Consider the following 20,744-nt stretch of genomic DNA (forward strand, 5'->3'; position numbering starts at 1 on the left):
TTATACTTTATATTTTTATAATTGTTTCCTAAACAATAAAAAATGTTAGTATATTGTTTGCATATGTTAATCTGTTCATAAGTTACTTTTGGTAAAATTCTTTAGTCACACACAATCCTTATAGAATATTTAGTCCTTATAAAATATACTTTTCAATCTGCGTTTTTTAGGTGCAGCTAGTCTCGCAGCATCTATTTTATCAACAATGCTATATACATTAAGATCTTCGGGAATTTTTGCCTATATATTTTTTTTAAGAATAAAGATCAGAATTTCTTGAATGATAAATTTTTACTAACTTGATAAAACTTTTTTTTTAGACATAAAATATTCCTGATGAATAAATTGTAGAAATAAATATCAGGATCAAATACGTATTTTTACGTACGATTAACAAATTAATATAATGCTCATAATTAATTTTCCCAGTTTCCGCATCACAAGCTACAGCCATCATGTCAGCTACTTCTTCTTTTGTAAACGGCTCTCCAATTTCCATAATTGCTTTTTGTAAATCATCTTTCATAATATACCCACGATTTTCAGGATCTAATAATTGAAATGCTTTGAACAAATCTTCAGGTTCTGCTGGCTTAAACCTAAGAACCAAGTATTTTATAAATAAAGCTATTGAAAATGAAAAAAGGCTTGATAATCAAAAACCGAAATATTATACATTGAATACTATTTTGATTGATTTATCCACATATTAATAATAAAAAAATTTGCAATCATCTTACTTGCGTTCATTGATCGCTTTGCGCATGTATTCTACAAATCTGTTTAGTGGCACGCAATTATTTTCCACGTCTTCGACTTCCACTTGTATTTCTTGTAACTCAGCTTCAGTGATGACACATCCTATTAAATAAAAAAATATAACCATATAAGATGTGCTATGTATAAGAAATGTACAAAATATTACTTAGATTTCACTAAAAATTTCATTTTATCATAAACAGTACCCAATGCCCTGATTATAGTTCCCAAATCTCTAACATCTACTTCTCCACTTCTAGCATTATCAAACACGTCAAATGCTTCGCACAATCTTCTTTCTAATAACGTTGGTTCAACAGACACTAAACGTGTAATTTTCAAAAATATTAAACATTGATTGTTACACACACGTCGATGTGTGTTAGGAATTCTTACTAAAATACTTACTGACACGTAATAAAAAATCCAACTTATATAATATAAGAAGCAAACGATATGTACAAATTCTCTTGACACTAGTTTTCATGAATTGTTTGATCAATAAGTAACATTGATTTAAAAGTCGTATAATCGCAAACACAGTAACTTGTACTTACTACATTAAATTATGTTGTAATGATTTCTTGTGTAATTACACTTATTGATTTATATATATATATATATATATATATATATGTGTGTGTGTGTGTGTATGTATAATGTATTAAAAATTTTGAAAAATTTTAATTTTACGTACGTATAATATGTGTATATATAATTATGTAATTTATATATAATTATAAAATCTCCACATACATCTTAAAGTTTCTCGTCTAGTTATACGTTTTTCGGAAATACTTCTTCTGGGGGGCGTGGAGGCTAATGCAAAGGATCGATGCATTTGAGAAGATGTCTCTCATATAACAATGTTGATAATATCTTATAATCATTAAATCTCGGTATACATGTGTTATAAATACTCTGTCAGTTTATTTTTGTCCGTCAGAAAACTATTACCATGAAACATTATCGTTTTATACAAAATAAATGTATAAATTATTTGTTATTTTGTATTAAAGTCCCATAAATTTAAGTTCAATGATATTTCTCGATATGATGCTTGAATTAAACAATTGAAGTATTGCTTCTATAACTTCAAGATGTACTGTTGCATTTTTGTATTGGTACATGATGCAAATTTTTCCCTAAAGCAAGTAGTATAAAAATTATACGCGTTTATCTAATTAAATATAATACAACTATGTCTAAAAATGCGCTGTCTGTCGATCAATTTCCGTAATATCTTCAATAATTTCTTGAACGCGCGTTCCGATTTTCTTGGCTACGTCTGCTTTCTCATTATTAGGCAAGGAAAGATAGCGCCAAACCAAGTCACCATCAATAATGCCTCTTGCTGGATTACCTTGATTTCGTACATAACTTTTATATGTGCTATAATAAAGCAAAATCATCACAATTTGAAAGTTAATTTCTAAATTATATTAAATCAACATTACCAAAGAATACGAATTATATTTCACAAAATAATGTGAGAAACTTTCACAATAAACCACAATAACCAATAATAACTTTTAGTAATCTTAACAACTTATGATACTTTTCATAATACAATTTCCGTTTTTTAAAAATAAGGATTTAAGACAGTTTGAAATTAAGTGTTCTTTAATTTTTTAAATTAGATCTTTATCCTTAAAATTATACTTACCGATATGCTTTTGGATTCAAACCTGCAATGTGACAAATATGTGTCACCAATACATTTTGTAGCATAAGTAGTCTCCGATATGTTTTTTCCGGTACTGGTAGTACGTAACCCAGACTTCCGTCTAACGATGCTGTACATAAAAAAATACATTCATATATGAATAACATGTTCCATTGACAAGCTATTTCAAGCACGTTTGTTGTTACAATCTACATCTAAATCTACATTTAAATATGTACATTTCGACTTACCATACATTGTAACATGCTTCTTATCTGCGTCAGAAAAATGCTTCTTGTCACTTGCAACGTCAGTAACTCTACATTTGATACGGAAAAAGGTATTTATCTTTTGTCCCAAATGAAAATCTGCCTTTCTGATTAATTTTTGGCCACCAAGGCTTTCTCTAGATTCCGGTTGATACATAAATAAAGCTAAGTTACTTTCTCCATCAGCAATTAGAAAACCTAAATTTGTATTATCAATCAAATACTCTATTGTGTATACTTCCGCAGGTCTAAAGTCCTATAACGAAAAAGATATATGAATTTTAGAGATATATATACTCATACATATGTAATTGATATGTAAATGAAATGAAATTAAATAAACCATACGTACTCTACTAACGAGAGAGAGCGTTCTGCACTTTTCTTGAAATCTTAGCAAACTAATCGATTTGTACACGTCTGCTATCAGAATTAGACTTTTTATACTCAACATTTGATGAATATAAATCTGAGTATCGATAAATGCAATTCCTACGAGGTCATTATCTTTTAATTGCCAAATATAAATCTGCAATAGAACAACATAAGTTACTTGTTGTAGAATATAATTTTTCGATGAATTAAAGGAAATGTACCTTTTGACCAACTGCTGTGACTAAAAATCCAGATACTTGCGTTATAGCAGTTATGGGACCCTTCTGTTCCTTCGCATAAATCTGCTTAAATCTATTTTTCGTTAATGGCTGGCCCGGTTCAGGTACTACTTCGATGATATCAAATATAAGTATCTGAGAATTAAAAAATATTATAAAATAATCATCAGTAAAATTCGATTGACCATTTTATCTATAAGAATTTTAATTAAAAAGTGAGACCTACTCGTCCTCTACTGGTGATATCTTCGCCGTAATTATAATTCGTTCCCAGTACAATGTAACCCTTCAGACCAGATCTCGTTCCTTCGTATGCCAGAGAAACATTTTTCAGACATGTGACATGTTCCCATTGATCTAATTCGATTTTTGTGTTGGGGATAGTTTCCCATGAAACTGGAGAAAACAGTACTATGCAAAATTGTTCTTGAGACGGATAAAGAAATCTTTCCGGACGATCCTCTTCTGTAAATTCCTGTTTAATAATGAGGCATTTCTTAAGATGCGTTTGTAAAAATATATTTTAATATCTAATGTCACTCTTGAACTTTTCAATAGATAAGTACTGACAATAGATATTATTAGTAAAATATTCTTTGCAATAACTATAAAATAGTACATGCTACAGATATATACACACAACGTTTTTATTCATACCTTATCTTCACCATTGAATCTGTAATAACTTTTCAAAGGTTCCGATGTACTCGTTATGACACAATAAGTTTTACTCTCGAGATGATACGTAACGAAATGCGGTGTACACCGCAAAGGTACTTTTCTAACTGGCCAAGGTGCATCGTAAGACAAATGAGTCGGTAAAACGCATATCCTTAACTCCTCCTGGTATTTGAGCGGAATAAAATTTAAAGTCACGCAGAAAAAAAAATAAAGAATAAACCGTTTCAATGTTTCTGTTCAATGAATCTAAACCGCTAATAGTTTAAAAAAGATTGATTGATAACAGATTTATGCAACGTAAAAAAAAAAACAAAAGAAACAATATAATACCTTTCTATTAAAGTACAAGAAACCTTGTGGACAATTAATATTGTTAAAAGCAGCAAAAGATGTGACAGAGCCATCGATGCCCATCGGATGCGTGCGAAGTTCTCCGCGCCCTGTTAAAAATATCCAATGTGGATAATCACTACATATAAATACTCCGTTGTATCCAGCGATATTGCTAAAATAACGCATCATGCAAATGCGAGTTTCGTTTGCATTCACTGGCACGTCTTCTTCCTTTGGTTTCCGACTGCGGAAGAGAAGGAATTATTACGTTGTGTAAAATTATTCACGAGTGGCATGCAACAAAAGGAAGAAAAATGCATTATAATGGAAACGCTATTACATTTCAACGGAAATAAACATTATATATAAAATACATTTCTTGAAACGTCATCTAAGATCAAAATTATTATACTGAATGCCTGATCAAATAATCGTTCGAACCTTAAATGTCCGGGGATAATCCCATGATCCAATTTCTTAAATCTCAGTTTTAGATGTCCTTTTGGATACTTGTAAGCTTGATAAATTTGCAGCTCTGAATCGAGACGTACCAAGAGCATAGGTCGATTCCCGTGATGTCCTAGAGCGACCATTAAAACTTCACGAACCTATAGAAGTATATGTTCGTTAATCTCGAACAATATAACGCTAAATTTATGTCAACAACTAGCTGTATCAGGAAATGCAAATAATACCTGCAACTCAGGATTGAGAGTCTCATTGATCGGTGCCGATTGCAGAGTCGTGGATTCCATGCTATCGTGTAGCATATATTGACCATAGCCGAAGTTGCGAATAAGATAAGACAATCTTAAATCAGGTAACGAATAAATCTCCAATGTTCCGCTGTCTCTATACACAAGTAACCAGTAAGTGGGTTTAATTTCTTGCAAGTGCTTTTGCCACCTATTGCCACGAAAATATACATTAAAACGAGAAGATGTATTTAGTATTATAGAAAATTGTATGTAACTGGAGAAAATTTACCAAGGTATTTTCTTTGTAGTTCCGTCCGTTTTTGGATGTGACGGCGTGGGCATTTGAAATGCCGGTGCGTCGCCGTACAAGAGGTCGTCCTCATTATCTATATTGCCGATTATCGATGGTTCCTCGACGTTGTGCTCCTCTTCAGTTTGCTCGTCTTCCGCGCTTTCCGGCAGTTGTGTCGTAAAAATGCCGCTTACATCTCTGTAAGCGCATAATGCTTCTATCTGGGGACGCTATTACATAGACATTATATAGATGTTACATATAGTTGCATAGATATAAAACATGGATAGTTCACCCATTGCTATTTAATTTCTTTTTATATTAAACATATACATAAAAAAATTAATAATAAAATTTTTAATACTTTATGCAATTTGATGTCATTAGAAAATATAACTGAGATTTTAAAGTTTTAAAATAAATATGTTTTAAAACAAATATATTATAACAATCGTAAATTATCAAAATAAAAAAGGGGTTGTTTCGGATATCAATGATTCAAATATGCTATTTAAAGACTGATGTCAAAATAATTAAACTCACAAACAATAAATTTGCAGTCTGAGCGTGCAATTTCGCTGTGCCTCTAACTTCTCGGAGCGTCAGTAGCATCACTTGTCCATCTTCCGAAAGTAAAATTACATATGGATCGGCACAACTCGCGTGCACAATTGGACAGCCAAGATCTATGGGCATATGTTGAATCTATAATCGGAAATAAACGTGTAAAATAATTTTCTCTGTTTCTGACTCTATAATAATATACATCATACGTTTGTATCAATATACATACCTCAATAAAATTCACAAAATACAATTTCACTTAAGAATTTATATACATACTTGTTCAATGCCTTGCAGAAGACGCACTCCCATTTGTGTGACTTGCACTATGTATCTATTAGCACCAAGATTTCCTGCGAATACTGTGCTCCCTTGTGTGCTAAATCCACTTTGATCTACTTCATTGATTTCTTGACCAGTTTGCAATACCTTCGAATAAAAAAGAAAAAAGTGATATTTTCAAGCATTACTTATCATATAATTTGATATTTATTGATGCAGAAATTCTTGCAAATCTTTATATATATAACGTTCCATTAAAATTTCATCATACTAAAATTTGTAGTGTAATTTATATTTTATGAAACAAACCAGTACCCATAGGTAAAATTTTCAAAATATTAAGATATTAGTTTAAAAAATCCGCAATAATTCTTACAACAACTATAAATGAAAATATATACTATTATACCATAGTTGAATCTTCCTGACTCAATATTAAGAAAGCATGAGATCCTTCTGTTTCTGATTTAACTTGCTCGTCATTATTTAATGAACCAATAACAGTCCACATATCTTCACAGCCTGGCAATTCAAATGTTGTCACGACCTATTTTCATCGAAGAAAAAATCATTTTAATATTTCTATATACGGTATCAAAAGGTAAATCAGCATTTTTAAATATTAAATAAAAATAGAATTAAAATAGATTACCTGAGGACGTATAGAACGTTGGAGTACACATAATGCTCCATTTTTACCGTATCCAGACGTCGTTACGAGCTCTACATCGGGATTCTGATTGTGAGCAAATTCCTCTGACAGAAAAGCTGGTTCTCCCATGGAAATATTCCCACATGGTCCAATATTTAATAGACTGTCACAGACCTGGAAATAAAAAATAAAAACAATGATCTAAACAGAATTAATAATCAACATATAAATTTAACGTTCAAAAAGAATTTTGCTGTTTTTTTTCTTAAATATAGTGTATTATTTTTATTATTGTTATTATTAATATTATTATTATTATTATTAAGTTATACGATACATTATATAAGACGGAAAAAGCTTTCAGTACCTCAAAAATATATGAAGTAATCTGAATGGATGTATGTGTTTCACTACCATACACTTCCAATTCTTCTGGATCTTTAATATCTAACACATCAGATGCCATCCAGTCACCGAGAAAGTCTTGCTTTGCCTTTTTAGCTGGAGGTTCTTCGTTGTCATTGTCTTCGATGTTAATTTCGCCGTCGTCCAAACTTTTTATAGTTTCTGGTTCTTTTTCCGTAAATCGTAACAACAACGAATTACCGAGTCGAGAACCAAGAAAAAGATAATTATCTTCGCACATGCACACCTTTATACAACAAAAACAAACACAAGTTGCCAAGAAAATTTACATTTACTTCGATTCATATTGAATTAAAGTAGCAAAATGATAAGCACAAATACTTACACATGATGTTAAAACACTAGCAGCAGCCTTGTCAAAATGAAATCCACGTACAGATCGCATACTGTCGGCAAAAAGAGATAAAACATATAATTCTCCACTTTTTAAGGAAATGACTAAACGATCTGCAGACAGAAATGCAACCTGAGCTCCTTCTAAACTTATCTTTACTCCATCTTGTGGTCCTACAAAAGTAGAAATAAGTAATGATAAATATATATACATTCAATGATGATCAAAATATTTTATTAATATCATTATTATTAGAAATATGTATGTATCTCACTCAATGGGAAATTTGTACTCGTGTCTGCCAAACTGTTAAGTGATACTCCATAAGGTGGTATGCTCTGATTCAAATAAATAAGTGAATTGACTGCCATTATCAATGTACCACCTAGTGGTTTCTTCACTGGTACAGCTTGATAACAGTCAAATGGTAAATTAGAAACAGACCAAATGATAGGATGAACTCTTTGCTGAATGTTCAAGGATATGGCAACCATTGCACAAGTGTCTTGCCTCACCGCAATGCGTCTATGTATAAGAATTAATGTTTCTCTTGTCAATATATTATACTGTTACATATATATATATATTTTTAATAAAATTGAGACACATCTTACCCTGAAAATGTTCTTACTGGTTCATATAAAATTAATAATGTAGGTTCGTAATAACCATGTAAGAACTGTAAATCTATCACATTATCCATTTTTTCTTCCAGTGTTTTTAACACTATCATATATGAAGATAAAATAGGGGTTTTATTGGAAGATGCAAACTTTGCAGTATCGAGTAAATCACCATCATCAAGGCTGGGATCTTTACGAAATGGTAGTACTACTAATTTTCTACCATATATTAACATTACTGCACATCTTCCTTCAGGATCTACTCTTACAATAGGTATATGATGATGATTTGTCCATCCATCCTGATGACATACAAATAAAATATATAACATATGTATATATATTAATATATATATTAAAATTGTGAAGATTAATCAAATATATATATATATATATGTTGGTGTGTATATATATACATGCGTTATATATATACATATATAGATATATATCTGATTAATCTTTACAATTTTTCATTTCCGAGAGATCCTGGATATTCTGTGAGTATATATTATATGTATACGTATATCTATGTATATATATATATATATATATATATATACATCTATGTATATATATATATATATAGATATATAGAATATAAAATATATTTAAAATATCATAATACAAAATTATTACTCAAATTTTTAGAAAAGATAAGTTCAATTTTTAAATTTAATTAATTGAATATTAATCATGCAACTTTCACAATTAATTTTACATAAATGTCTACAAAAAATATTTGCATAAATTGTTGAAAAATATAATTGAAGTTTATAAGTTATTTATAATTTAAATTGATATATACATAGTAGAAACATATTATCATGAAACTCAAATGAAACTCACTCTTATTTCTTCTTCTTCAAAATAATGTAAAGATACTGTCCTCAGATCATGGATATCTTGATCATATTCCACAACAGACAATTTTGCATCACGAAAACTTAATAATAAAGAATCCTTCTGTGATCCAATAAGATGCACAGCTTGCATAGACATAATATTTCCATGCAAAGTATATTGTGCCAAACATTCTAATTTCATCTTAGGGAGACGTATTTCTATAACACAATTTTTTTCATATTTATTCATATTATATTTCATTTCATATTTAGATTAATAAAAAATGGGCTATTATAAATTATTGGATGTTTCAAATACTAAAAATGGGATTAAATATACTCTGCCAAAGTTTACTTCTTTTATCAAGAAAATATAAGAAAAATATTTATAAAAAAATAAATTAAATTACATACATAATTCCTTTGGATTTTAGTGAAATCTTTTGAAATATAGAATTTAATACAAAAATTGGAAAAATAACTTACCTGTATATTTTTCTTTTTTTGTTACATCGATATCCGGAATTAAACGAAAAACACGTATAACATTTGCGCCAGCAACAACAAGACATCTTTCGGTACGATTGAAAAAATTACAATTAATTGCATGTTCGACACCGGTCGCAGGATGGGTACTTTTACATATAGAATACATGGTGAAAAGTATTCGCAAACGCTTGCAATCTGCCGCGGATGTTTATGAAACAAATTAGATTGTGTCAACATGTGCCAAAAACGCGTGCCTGCAAATGTTCAGCATAAAGTATATATTATGTTTGAACTAACGAATGAAGAATATAAACAGAAAAAATATATATGTATTTTTAATTAATATGAAAAAAACTTTAATATTAGGGAACAAAACATAAAAACACATTGAATTATTCTACCTCCAACAACATAAACACATAGTGTAGCGTGCCATAGACTACCAACCAGTTACCACGACCTCTTCTACTCTAATAACGCTTCACCGCAGTCACTGACGAGATACTAATAAAGATTGTTAACCTTACGGGATTTAACATACCAGAGAAATCTCGCTGTGCATTAGCGCCCTCTTACGAATATCGTGGCCAGAATATGAAACATGACACGAAAAAAGCATGAATGGAATAGCAGATGAGCCTCGGGCTCGTATTCTTGAAAATTGTCGCATACGATATTTTTTACGAAAGTCGCTAAATATCACGATTCAATGGGCCAATTGTTCCAACTTCATGGTGAGTTAACTGATAGTTAAATCATATCTGTTTGTATCTAAGTTGAAGGAAAAACGAAGACAAACATATGATTTAACCATCAGTTAACTTACCAAGAAGTTGGAACAACCAGCCCTCAATTAATTAAATTGCCCTATTGATGAAATATCGTATGAGATATATTAAAACGTAAAAGAACTCAACGGCAGATCAAACAGAGAATTATATCTTCGTTTAAATGTTTAATTTCTTATAATATATAACAAGAAGTGATTTATACTGCATTGTTACATCTGTTTTACAATGTTTCAATGATTTTAAATAACGAAGAGAAACATTTGACAGAATACACGAAGTGGACAGCGTTTACGACGTTGTTCCTCTCTTTGTGTTTTCATACTTCTATTTTATCTAATGCAGTGCTATTCAGACATTTTATGGCTTTGCAGCAAGAACTTCAAGATCTTTGATACATTGCTGAAGAGTTGCTTTCTCCTGATCAGGAGTGATGGACTTCAATACCCCATCTATGATCCACTGGGCCATGTGTTTCTGTGTGATTCGACGCTCAAGATTTTGTATTTGCATTTGGTAGTCCAGGCGCTTCTTCACCTATAAATAACAAACAAAATATATTCCTCAAATTATATACTCTTTTTTGTTGTACTATTCATATTTCTCTATAATGGCTTTTTTATTTTTATTGAAAGACAAATGATTATACCTCTTGGTAAACCCGCATCATACGTTCTCTATATGTTCCTTCTAGCTGCATCTTGACGTTTTCTTTCTTAATATCCATTATCATTTTCTGCCCTTCTAGGCTGTACTGCTGTTGCTTTTCATGCGCAATCCACTTTTTGTATTCATTTATTTCAGAAATTCTAATATTTTCTAATGATTGCTCATAGTCGTCTATATCTTTGTCTACCCACTCAGCCACTTTTGGGCCATATATTTTTGTAACTGCTATACATATTATTAGCATAGACAAACCATTGTAATATTCATGATCCATGACATAAATTTCCTTGGAGCATAAGTATGTGCTCAGAGTTATTATAAATGCATACGGTCCTATAAGAAAAAGCTTAATGAAATTTTGAAGCAATAAAAGTAACATAGTATCACAATGTCATATAGTACTTAGTGGAATCTATTACTGTAAAAAATAAATATCTCATGGTAACTGTTTACCTGATGCACCAGTTTTTGGATAGAAAGCTTGAAACCATTCTTCAGGTATGAATCCATGTCTAACAGGAGATGGATATATTGGCCGTTTCATCCGTTGAGGATGTTTTGAAAGGTCAATTTGGTTTGCTGCTGTAGATGTATTTTGTGCTCCACGTACTGCCATAGGCAGCAACTGGGCTAATATGAAAAAGCAGAAAAAATGGTATATCCAATTAGCTCACTAAAATATTATTTATACAAGACTTTATATTATTTATCTTGAACTATTTCTCACTAAATGCTTGTATATTTGTATATAAGAAAAATTATATATGTATATATATATCTATATATATACGAGCTTGATTCTTTTTGTTAAAATAAACTATTTCTTGCTTAGCTTATAATTCATTTAAACTATCAACAATTGACTGATATATTTATTGAATAAGCAAATACCTTTTACACTAAATGAAGAAAAAGAAAGAAAACTTGTATGAGAATATAAAGAGTACAGAACAAGGAGGATAAAACTAGGTATCTTCATGGTAAAATGACAATGTCGCATAACCAAGATTGCACATCATGCCATAAGCTTCGAAGTTACACATTTATTGTAACTTAACCGAAAAATTTATTTAATATACAGAACACGTAAAACTAGCTTATAAAATATATGAATAATTTCGAAAACACTATGGAGAGATACAAAAGTATCCAATTGTCATTACATAATAGTGATGATAAACTTCGCAATTTCACAAAACTTATTAAGTCCGAAACCAATCGAAATCGCCTTTTTCGTACAATAACTTTTAGAAATTCAATCGTGAACATTGTTAGTGTTGTCATTTACCATTGCGAAGAGCCAATCTCGACAGCATTTCGAACGGTACGTCTAACACTTGCAGTCAATACTCGACACAGCGGACACCATGCCTGAGCCTAAAGGTCATTCTACAATACGTGTCGTAAGTTGTAAGCCGTAAGAATTGGCGAATCGCAGTCGATTATTAGAAAAATAATCGGTTATAATTGGTCAGTTCTTATAGCTTACAACTTACGACACGTATTGTAGAATGACCTCTAGAGACGGCAAAGTTAAAACCGTATCGCAATTATCACCTAGGAATTGAACGAGAATATGCAGTCGAGAGATTGGACAACGCAATTTTCAAATCAACCTTTTCACTTTTCATTATGATAAATTTTATTCAATCGAATCGCGTGTAAAATAAAATAAATTCTCATTCTCCATATTTTTATTATTGTTATTTATTAGAGAAAGATTATAAACGTTTGATATACTCTTTAGATCCAAGATCAAATATCTAAAACATCATTACATATCATGTAGGAATGAGTAATGTTAAAGAGAAAATAATTGGCTTTCAAAAAATCGATTTCAAGCGTATCAAGTTTTTATAATCGAAATTTTCAGATGATCGATTAATTTAAACGCTTTTGGTAGTGAGCATTACCTACTAATGGTAAATGTCTTTTAAAAATTTGTATATATATATTTAAAAACACCTGAAGCCTCTAAAACTTACGCATGTATTTTCAGATATACAATTTATTTATTTTTCACGGCGTTACATACATATCGATCGAGATTCATCAAATATTAGTCATGGCCAGCTGTGCACGTTTCTATTTATTTTCCATGACTGCTGATTTATTCAGCAAGCGAGAATGTGTTCAAAATAGAAGTGACACATTTTCACAGCTTAACATTTTATACTTATCAATATACAAGATATCCGTTCATGTGTCACGTGCGATCAGGAGAAGGAGAGTAAGAAAAAAGTGAGTTGAGAAAGATAGATAAGAATATAATATATAAAATTATTGCATATATATAATATATATATTTATATAAAACTGTCATGTATGTATATATAAAGCTGTCAAAATATCACTCTTGTTTTGACACATTCTCACTTGCAGTCATGAAAACCGAATAGCTAGAAATGGGCACGAGTGATCAAAACTTTCAGTAATTATCGATTTGATAAATGGGGCACAGTAGAGTTTGTTCTTGTTCTAAAATAAGCTAGAGTGAGATAAGTATATTTTGTTCCATTACAATTTATTGCACTAATGTGCACTAGCTCAGGAAGTTCTCCGAGAAAAAACAAACCATATATCTAACTGATAGAACACAAGAACCGGGCAATCAAATAAGGTTGTATACCGTGTCTAGGTACTCGTTGTATCATGGCTGTTCGTAATTCGCACTACGTCGTCCCGATGTGCGGTAGTTATCTTCAATTTGCTTAAATTGCCTTATTTGAAATGTGAGATTACATGTTCAAGTGACCGCGAGATAAGGCACGATTTTAGAGCAGGTGTTTGCTCGTCCGCACCTGGTTGCGACATTGTACGCATGAATGTATCCTAACAGTCATGCCATTTATTTCGTGTGATAAATTAGATTGACGTGAAGGGAGCGAGTGATATCGTCGATTCAAACGAGAGTAGATATGAATAATCGCGCTGCGATTAATATGCATTGATAGACTCACATTTTCACCGGTCGCACGGTCACTGTATCTGCCCTGTATCTGTATTCTCGCAACGTTCTCGCTGCACCTTGACATTGAAACCAGCTGATAAACATGGTACCTTCATGGTGTTACTTCATTTTACCGGTGCTCCTGGTCGTCGGATTGCTTCGCAAGTGCCGCGAACGCAGCTGGGGAAGATGTAGAAGCACCAGCAATCTACATGGACTGGTGTTTCTCGTGACGGGCGCCAACTCGGGCATCGGTAAGGAAACGGTGAAGGAATTGGCAAAACGAAATGCTACGATCATCATGGCTTGCAGAGACATGAAGAGCGCTAAAAACGTCATTGCCGAGATACGTAGTAAAATACCTACCGGCGAATTAGTAAGCACACCTATAACGCTTCAGTAGTGGTTGATAAAATGATAGATTTGATTTCAACATTAATTTATAGAAGATAAAATAACAGGAAGTTATATAGATTTATATTAATTGTACAGATTCCGATGGAATTAGACCTTGCATCCTTCGTGTCAATCAGAGAATTTGCCAATAAAGTGCTAAAGGACTTCTCACAGATTCATGTATTAATTAATAATGCTGGTGTATACGCACCTCTCAAAGATCGTGCATTGACGAAAGATGGCTTTGAGATCCATTTCGGAGTAAATCATTTGGGCCACTTTCTCCTTACTAATCTACTCCTGGACTGTCTTAAGCAAAGTGCACCCAGCAGGTAAGCCTGTCAAAGCAATATTTTGAAGTAATAAAATAACACTAATGTTTAATTATTTCATACAGAGTTGTTGTTGTGACATCCAAGCTTCTAGAATCTGGAGTAATAGACTTTTCAAATCTAAATGGTGAGAAAGGATTACCAGTAAAGGGCAGAATGAATCCTGGTTATTGTAACTCAAAATTAGCAAACGCTTATTTTGCTGCCGAGCTTGCCAAACGAACAGAAAATTCCGGTGTTCACGTTTATATGGTGTGTCCTGGATTCACCTATACCGGTCTGTTCAGAAATGTGAAGAGGAGTTGGTTTCATTATATTATTTTCTCTCCTATTGCTCTTATGTTCCTACGTACTGCAAATCAGGTAAATGTACCCAAGGACCTAGTAAATAATTGATAAATACTTCAACAAATATTTATTAATATATTAAATAATATTTAGAATATATATTATAATATATATTATATTATATATTACATTTAATATAGAATATACTGTGTATAATGTATACATTACATCATAACATTCAAAGCTTCTCTATTATGAATATATTTATAGGGTGCTCAAACAGTACTGCACTGTGCAACAGAATCTTCACTGTCCAAAGAAAGTGGCCATTTGTATCGTGATTGCAAATTATATGTCTCTAAGAAGGAATTAGACCCTGAGATAGCCCTCCGTTTATGGGATATAAGTACGAAATTGACTGGTATAAAAGATACGGTGAAATAAACGACATTAGATGTAGAGACACGTATTACCGTGTATCTCTCTCGTCGTAACTTCACTTCTGTCGTGTTCCAAGTGGCCATTCGATATTTATTTTTATATTCAAAGGGAATAAGATAAAACAACAATGTGGCACACTCTTATTTCCATTTTTATGTATTTAAAAAAGTCACAATAAGACTTTGTTTTTATATTCGTATATTTTAGAATAAGATTTGTGTCTTTAATTTTAATGTATATGTTATGGACATTTTGATAAATGAATGTAATTATGTGTTATCCATGAGAGTTATAACCAAGTAAAAGTACAGAAAAAATAACCTATAGAAGCCTAAATTGCAATTGTTGTTGAACAGAATCTAAGTAAATAGAAGAACAAATATATAAATGTTCCAGAAGGGTACAAATGAACAGTAAACTTTTCGGTCCAATCTGCAGATTCTTTCCAATGGTGTAAAGCTTAAGCAATAAAAATTAAATAGAGGCACCTTGTTATCTAATGCAACAGAAGGCATTATAGAAGATCAAGGAAATTCAATAAAAGAAATAAAAAGAAATACAAATTGCAAATATTTTTTTATAATTACAATCATTAGTTCATTTAATATCAGTTTCATTTTAGTCATATTTTAACATTTCATGATATTTCAAATACAATTTGGTCAAATAAGTCAGGTATAATTTATTTATCAAATTGTATTTCATAAGTAAGTTACATGATACTTTATGATAAATTTTTTTAATACAATTATTTAAAGAAATTCGATTATTTAAAGAATTTGATGTAATTTTGTAGAAAGTTGAATATAAAAGTCTTTGAAACAATGATAGACCGACAGAAGTACAGAGATACTTTATCCCAACTTAACATTAGCTTAATTATTAAAGAACATTGATTTAAACAATAATACTAAATTAACTTATATGCTGCATTATGATCATTAAGAATGTTGAATTGTATTCATTTGATATTATGTTGTAATAATATTTCTTAATAATTAAAATATCCCTAATTTATGGAATACAGAACCTGAGCACATGGATTACATAGTGAAAAATATTCTATTTTAACACTAAGAAGGACATATTTTAGAATATGGATCAATAATTGTATACAAACCAATCAATGAGGAAATTATGCCAAGTATACCCACTGTACCTGAAGAGAATTTTACATGACCTAATGCTGTTAATGGAATAAATAAATCACATCCATTCTTGATAGTGTCCAATACAACTGGCTTGTGAAGTCTCAAAGAGAGTGGAATATAATGCCATTTGACTATATTGCGACTTTGCATTTGTGAGTACATCCGCTCTTGTTTAAAAATCTTAAAGATCTCATAAGTATCTCTTAATAAATTCATAATGATGTTCATTAGCCAATATTTGTTTGCAGTTTCAGTCCATTTTGTTAAATTCACATTCATGATCCCCATTCTGCCCATCCAGATAAGATGATCCGCTAGTAGATATAAGGCATTTGATACTTTTGCCATAATTAATGTTATCCTTACCACCAATTCCGATTGCTTCGTCATTTGTGAAGCTTGATATAGACTGTCCAAACATCTTCCAAGACGGAGCACTAAGAATAAAGAGATAATGGCAATTTTTTCATTAACTAAATGTGCTTCTACAAGGCGGAGGAAAAAGATCACATACATTTTCGGAACGAACTAAAGGTAAATTCCAGGCTCTTAAGAATTTCCACCTGTTTTGAATAGAGTGTACTCTCCGCATAATACGAAGAAGCACGACACCCGTACTGCAACAATCTGTAAAATATAATTCGCGGTATTTACTTTTGTTATAAATCATAATTGTTATAATTATTATAAATCATACGTACCGCATTAATCTGTCTCTCCCCGCGGTTTGATTGTTCAACTTTATCATGATATCCATGATTGTTATCGGAAGAATTTTAAGTTATTTCAATACACGGTTAAACAAACTGAATCAAATAAAAACGGTAAAATAATTTGAATACTATTCGCTATCGAATTCCAAATGACAATTCAAACGTGTTTCTACCAAGCAGGTCGAAAATAGGCTGCTGCCGCTGCCGTAGTAATTTTGTGCGCTTTTCGCAAATGCTGTAATTGTTTTGTACATTACTATTATCTGCTAATCAGTCATATCAGAAAATGTACTTTGGAAGAATGATTCGCACTATCTGATTAACCAATGAAAACAAGCTCTTCTACCGTGCAAAATCAGACATAATGCGGAATGATCATGGTATCAAGGAGGTATTTAGAATAAGTAAAATGGGGCACCATTTTTGGACTTTCCAACTTCTTATTTCTTAACAGCTTCTCTTCTACCCTGACTATGAACGTTTTTAATGCGAATTTACTCCGATATATTAGTATATGCAATGTTAATTTACTCACCCATTTAACTTACTACTTCTTCTCGTCTGTCAGTCTAATCTCACCAAACCAACAATCATACCTTAACGTATACGTTACCGAAGACATCACCATTTCACTGCGCATGCCTCGAGGAAATATCTCATTTCGTATATTAAGGCCTTTGCACGTAGAAAATCCGTAATCGTGACTGTAAAGTCGTAAGTTTCCATCACGGACAATTAAATGGAACAATGCAAGTGAAAAACAGTAATCGCAAAATTTCCATCACATTGGAATTTTACGATTAACGCCTTATAGTCAACCAATAGGAAAGCAGCAAAATGACTTCCATTTTATTTGGCGGTAATTTCATTTATTAGAAGTCTTTTTCGTAAACGTGGACAGATATATCGTCGTCGTCGTCGTCCTCGTCATCTTCATCATCGTCTTCGTAGTCTTCATCTTCTTCGTTGTTTTCGTCGCTTTCGTTATCTTCGTCGTCGTTTTCGTCATTGTCTTCGTTGTTTTCGTCATCTCCGTCATCGTCGTAAAAATTGTTCTGTGACATCCTATATACAGGTTGTGTCCTAACAATTGTTGCAGAGCTCATAAAGACATAAAGTGGGTTAATACAAACATAAAGATCCCATACCGTTTTGCGATATTCTTAACAGTTATGCAGTTATTAATTACAGAATTCTAAGCGCGCGCCGGGATGAATGATTGAAGAAGCATCACAGGGTGCGGTCCATCAATTGCTACAAATGCTTCGAAGCGTTTTTACTTCTCTCTCTTCCTTCGTTTGCATCCGAGAAATAGAACGAGAAAGAAAAACGCTTCAAAGCATTTGTAGCGGTTGCCGGACCGCACTCACAGCCGTTCGGGGGGGCTGCGTTCCGATATTCACCGCCAGTACTGAAAATATATAGTTTATGTCACACATATTATAGATTTTCAGTGCTGGCAGTGAATATCGGAACGCAGCCCGGAGTCATAGCGTGGCCTAGTCGATTCAGCAACTGTTGGCGGCGTGCATCAAGAGGCGTAGAAGCATAGTTGCTAGCAGAGAGGAACGTGAGAGCGGCCAACACGGTGTTTTCGACGACACCGATTTTTCGCACTGGGAAAGGCCGCCATCTGCATCCATTTTGAGAGGGCAACTACGAGGCTACATCCACATTCAGGTTTCGGCGGTAAAACCTGTATGTGGTGGCAGTCCGTGCTACATCCATTTTTAGGCGGTTTATGTCCGTGCTACAACCATAATAGCATATTTGACAAGCACGGTCTCGCACATTGTTACGCGTTTATAACATGAATTAATATGTTAACATGTGCAAAAAAAAAAGAATTGACATTGTGTATGATTAATATCATGAAGATCATATGAAGTGTCCGGTAATTAGCTGCCAACCCGAAGTGTGAGGGTAGATTGGGTTGAGACAAACATAAAAGTCCCATACCATTTTGCGAGATTCGCAATAATTATCGAGTTATTAATGACAGAAATCTGAGGAGTAAAAGCGCGCCGACATAGATGATTCGAAAAACGTTGCAGTTGCTCAGGGCAGCGATCATGAATCTTTTCCTTAGCGTGAACTAATAAAAAGTGAAAGACTTCTGTGAATCAGTGAAAAATGAAAAATTTTATATAAATTTGTAAAAATCGAAACATTTCACACGACAATTGAGTTGTTCAACATGACAGTTGCGCGTTCTGGATAATTCAATGAATACCAAAGAAATCAAATTGATCAAAATAATAATGTCCGTGTAGTCCGAAGGATATTATGTGACACGCAAAATCCATTTGATATAATATCCAAAGAAAATGTTTCAAAATATGTATGTACAGGTAATATAAACCTTATGCACCGACGAGATATACTACAAAGACTGATGACCTTACGTGATTTAGCGTACCAGAGAAATTTCCCTGGGGAGGCACTCGGGTGAAAGAGACCGTCTCGCATTTAGCGCAGTAAAATTTAATGGAAACTAATACTTTTTAATCCTGTTCTTCGGATCAAAAAAATTCAGAAATCAGACATATTCAAAATGCCAATACTTTTTAATACGTTTCAATTCGACATTTTATACAGACAAGTAGGACGAAGGGAATGGGATGCGGGCAACGATACATCATGCGTCCCCAGACGTGTCAAATCGTTTATTATAGAGGAGACTTTGATACGGCAACATGTATTCGAATATTTAATCGTCCCATGGACCACTTATATATAATAAAAAAAAAATTAACCCGGATAAATGAACGATTCGCATCAATTTTTCCTTTTCTTATAGAGCAATGAAAGAGTAAATCAGTATCGAAAATCGAATACCGATTAATACCATAAATCAGTGTCAGAAAATTGTCCAAACGCAATGACAATTTGTTCTCATTTTTCAGGTACTTACCCCTCTAATCTCATTCAACAAATTAACTCGAATAAACGAACGATTCGTATAAATTTTTTTTGTCTTGTAAAACAATGAGAAAATAAATAAATACCGAAAATCAAAGACCGTTCAATATCTAATTTTTTCATCAAATTAACGCGGATAAATGAACAATTTGTATCAATCTTTTTTCTTTTATAGAGAAATCAAAGACTAAATCAGTATCGAAAACCGGATATTGATTAATACTATAAATCAGCGTTAGAAAATTGTCTAAGTGCAATGACAAGTTGTTTTCATCTTGCAGGTACTTACCCCACTAATTTACTCAACAAATTGAGTCGGATAAAAGAACGATTCGTATTCAATTTTTATTCTGTTATAAAGAAATTAAAGAATCAGTCAGTACCGAAAATTGAAGACCGATCAATATTTAATTTATTTATCAAATTAACGCGGATAAATGAACGTTTCGTATGAATTTTTTTTTCTTATTGAGAAGTGAAAGAGTAAATCAGTATCAAAAATCGAATGTCGATTAATACCATAAATCAATGTCAAAAAATTGTCCAAGTGCAATGACAATTTGTTCTCAT

General features: G+C 32.1%; 5 protein-coding genes across 9 annotated transcripts; 1 reads left to right on the forward strand and 4 right to left on the reverse strand.

Annotated features, from left to right (window-relative positions):
• Nucleotides 1-37: 37 nt before the first annotated feature.
• On the reverse strand, nt 38-1,608 carry LOC105191526 (dynein regulatory complex protein 8). The gene is made up of 5 exons (XM_025305649.1): nt 1,516-1,608; nt 966-1,082; nt 741-861; nt 389-599; nt 38-240 (listed from the first exon to the last, which is right to left on the reverse strand). Exons 1-5 carry the CDS (start codon nt 1,598-1,600, stop codon nt 130-132), a joined length of 645 nt encoding a protein of 214 aa, XP_025161434.1. The 5' UTR covers nt 1,601-1,608; the 3' UTR covers nt 38-129.
• An 18-nt stretch (nt 1,609-1,626) lies between these two features.
• CPSF1 (cleavage and polyadenylation specificity factor subunit 1) lies at nt 1,627-10,239 on the reverse strand. Of its 2 annotated transcripts, XM_011154994.3 has the most exons (22): nt 9,926-10,239; nt 9,522-9,778; nt 9,040-9,254; nt 8,185-8,495; nt 7,845-8,095; nt 7,562-7,743; nt 7,178-7,462; nt 6,811-6,984; nt 6,568-6,705; nt 6,156-6,305; nt 5,856-6,017; nt 5,310-5,542; nt 5,018-5,228; nt 4,764-4,930; nt 4,320-4,566; nt 3,966-4,151; nt 3,535-3,783; nt 3,291-3,443; nt 3,047-3,223; nt 2,677-2,950; nt 2,426-2,555; nt 1,965-2,151 (listed from the first exon to the last, which is right to left on the reverse strand). In XM_011154994.3, exons 2-22 carry the CDS (start codon nt 9,688-9,690, stop codon nt 1,965-1,967), a joined length of 4,251 nt encoding a protein of 1,416 aa, XP_011153296.1. In that variant the 5' UTR covers nt 9,691-9,778; nt 9,926-10,239. The 2 variants fall into 2 exon arrangements, with proteins under 2 accessions (XP_025161433.1, XP_011153296.1); XM_025305648.1 differs by lacking the exon at nt 9,926-10,239 and having other exon boundaries at nt 1,627-2,151; nt 9,522-9,690.
• Nucleotides 10,240-10,459: 220 nt separating this feature from the next.
• ATPsynB (ATP synthase subunit b, mitochondrial) lies at nt 10,460-12,476 on the reverse strand. Its single transcript, XM_011154995.3, has 4 exons — nt 12,270-12,476; nt 11,435-11,611; nt 10,962-11,314; nt 10,460-10,849 (listed from the first exon to the last, which is right to left on the reverse strand). The coding sequence occupies exons 1-4, from the start codon at nt 12,295-12,297 to the stop codon at nt 10,673-10,675; spliced, it is 735 nt and encodes a 244-aa protein (XP_011153297.1). The 5' UTR covers nt 12,298-12,476; the 3' UTR covers nt 10,460-10,672.
• Nucleotides 12,477-13,528: 1,052 nt separating this feature from the next.
• On the forward strand, nt 13,529-15,549 carry LOC105191531 (retinol dehydrogenase 11). Its single transcript, XM_011154996.3, has 4 exons — nt 13,529-14,307; nt 14,424-14,659; nt 14,725-15,022; nt 15,218-15,549. The coding sequence occupies exons 1-4, from the start codon at nt 14,035-14,037 to the stop codon at nt 15,389-15,391; spliced, it is 981 nt and encodes a 326-aa protein (XP_011153298.1). The 5' UTR covers nt 13,529-14,034; the 3' UTR covers nt 15,392-15,549.
• Nucleotides 15,532-18,004, reverse strand: Pex11ab (peroxisomal biogenesis factor 11ab). 4 transcript variants are annotated; one of them, XM_011155000.2, is made up of 4 exons: nt 17,788-18,004; nt 17,241-17,487; nt 17,054-17,166; nt 15,532-16,976 (listed from the first exon to the last, which is right to left on the reverse strand). In XM_011155000.2, exons 2-4 carry the CDS (start codon nt 17,294-17,296, stop codon nt 16,462-16,464), a joined length of 684 nt encoding a protein of 227 aa, XP_011153302.1. In that variant the 5' UTR covers nt 17,297-17,487; nt 17,788-18,004; the 3' UTR covers nt 15,532-16,461. The 4 variants fall into 4 exon arrangements, with proteins under 4 accessions (XP_011153302.1, XP_011153300.1, XP_025161444.1 ...); XM_011154998.3 differs by having other exon boundaries at nt 17,241-17,723; nt 17,788-17,845; XM_025305659.1 differs by lacking the exon at nt 17,788-18,004 and adding an exon at nt 17,671-17,779.
• Nucleotides 18,005-20,744: the final 2,740 nt, after the last annotated feature.

The sequence above is a fragment of the Harpegnathos saltator genome, unplaced genomic scaffold (genome assembly GCF_003227715.2).
Source record: "Harpegnathos saltator strain DR-91 unplaced genomic scaffold, Hsal_v8.6 scaffold708, whole genome shotgun sequence".
Taxonomy (NCBI): domain Eukaryota; kingdom Metazoa; phylum Arthropoda; class Insecta; order Hymenoptera; family Formicidae; genus Harpegnathos; species Harpegnathos saltator.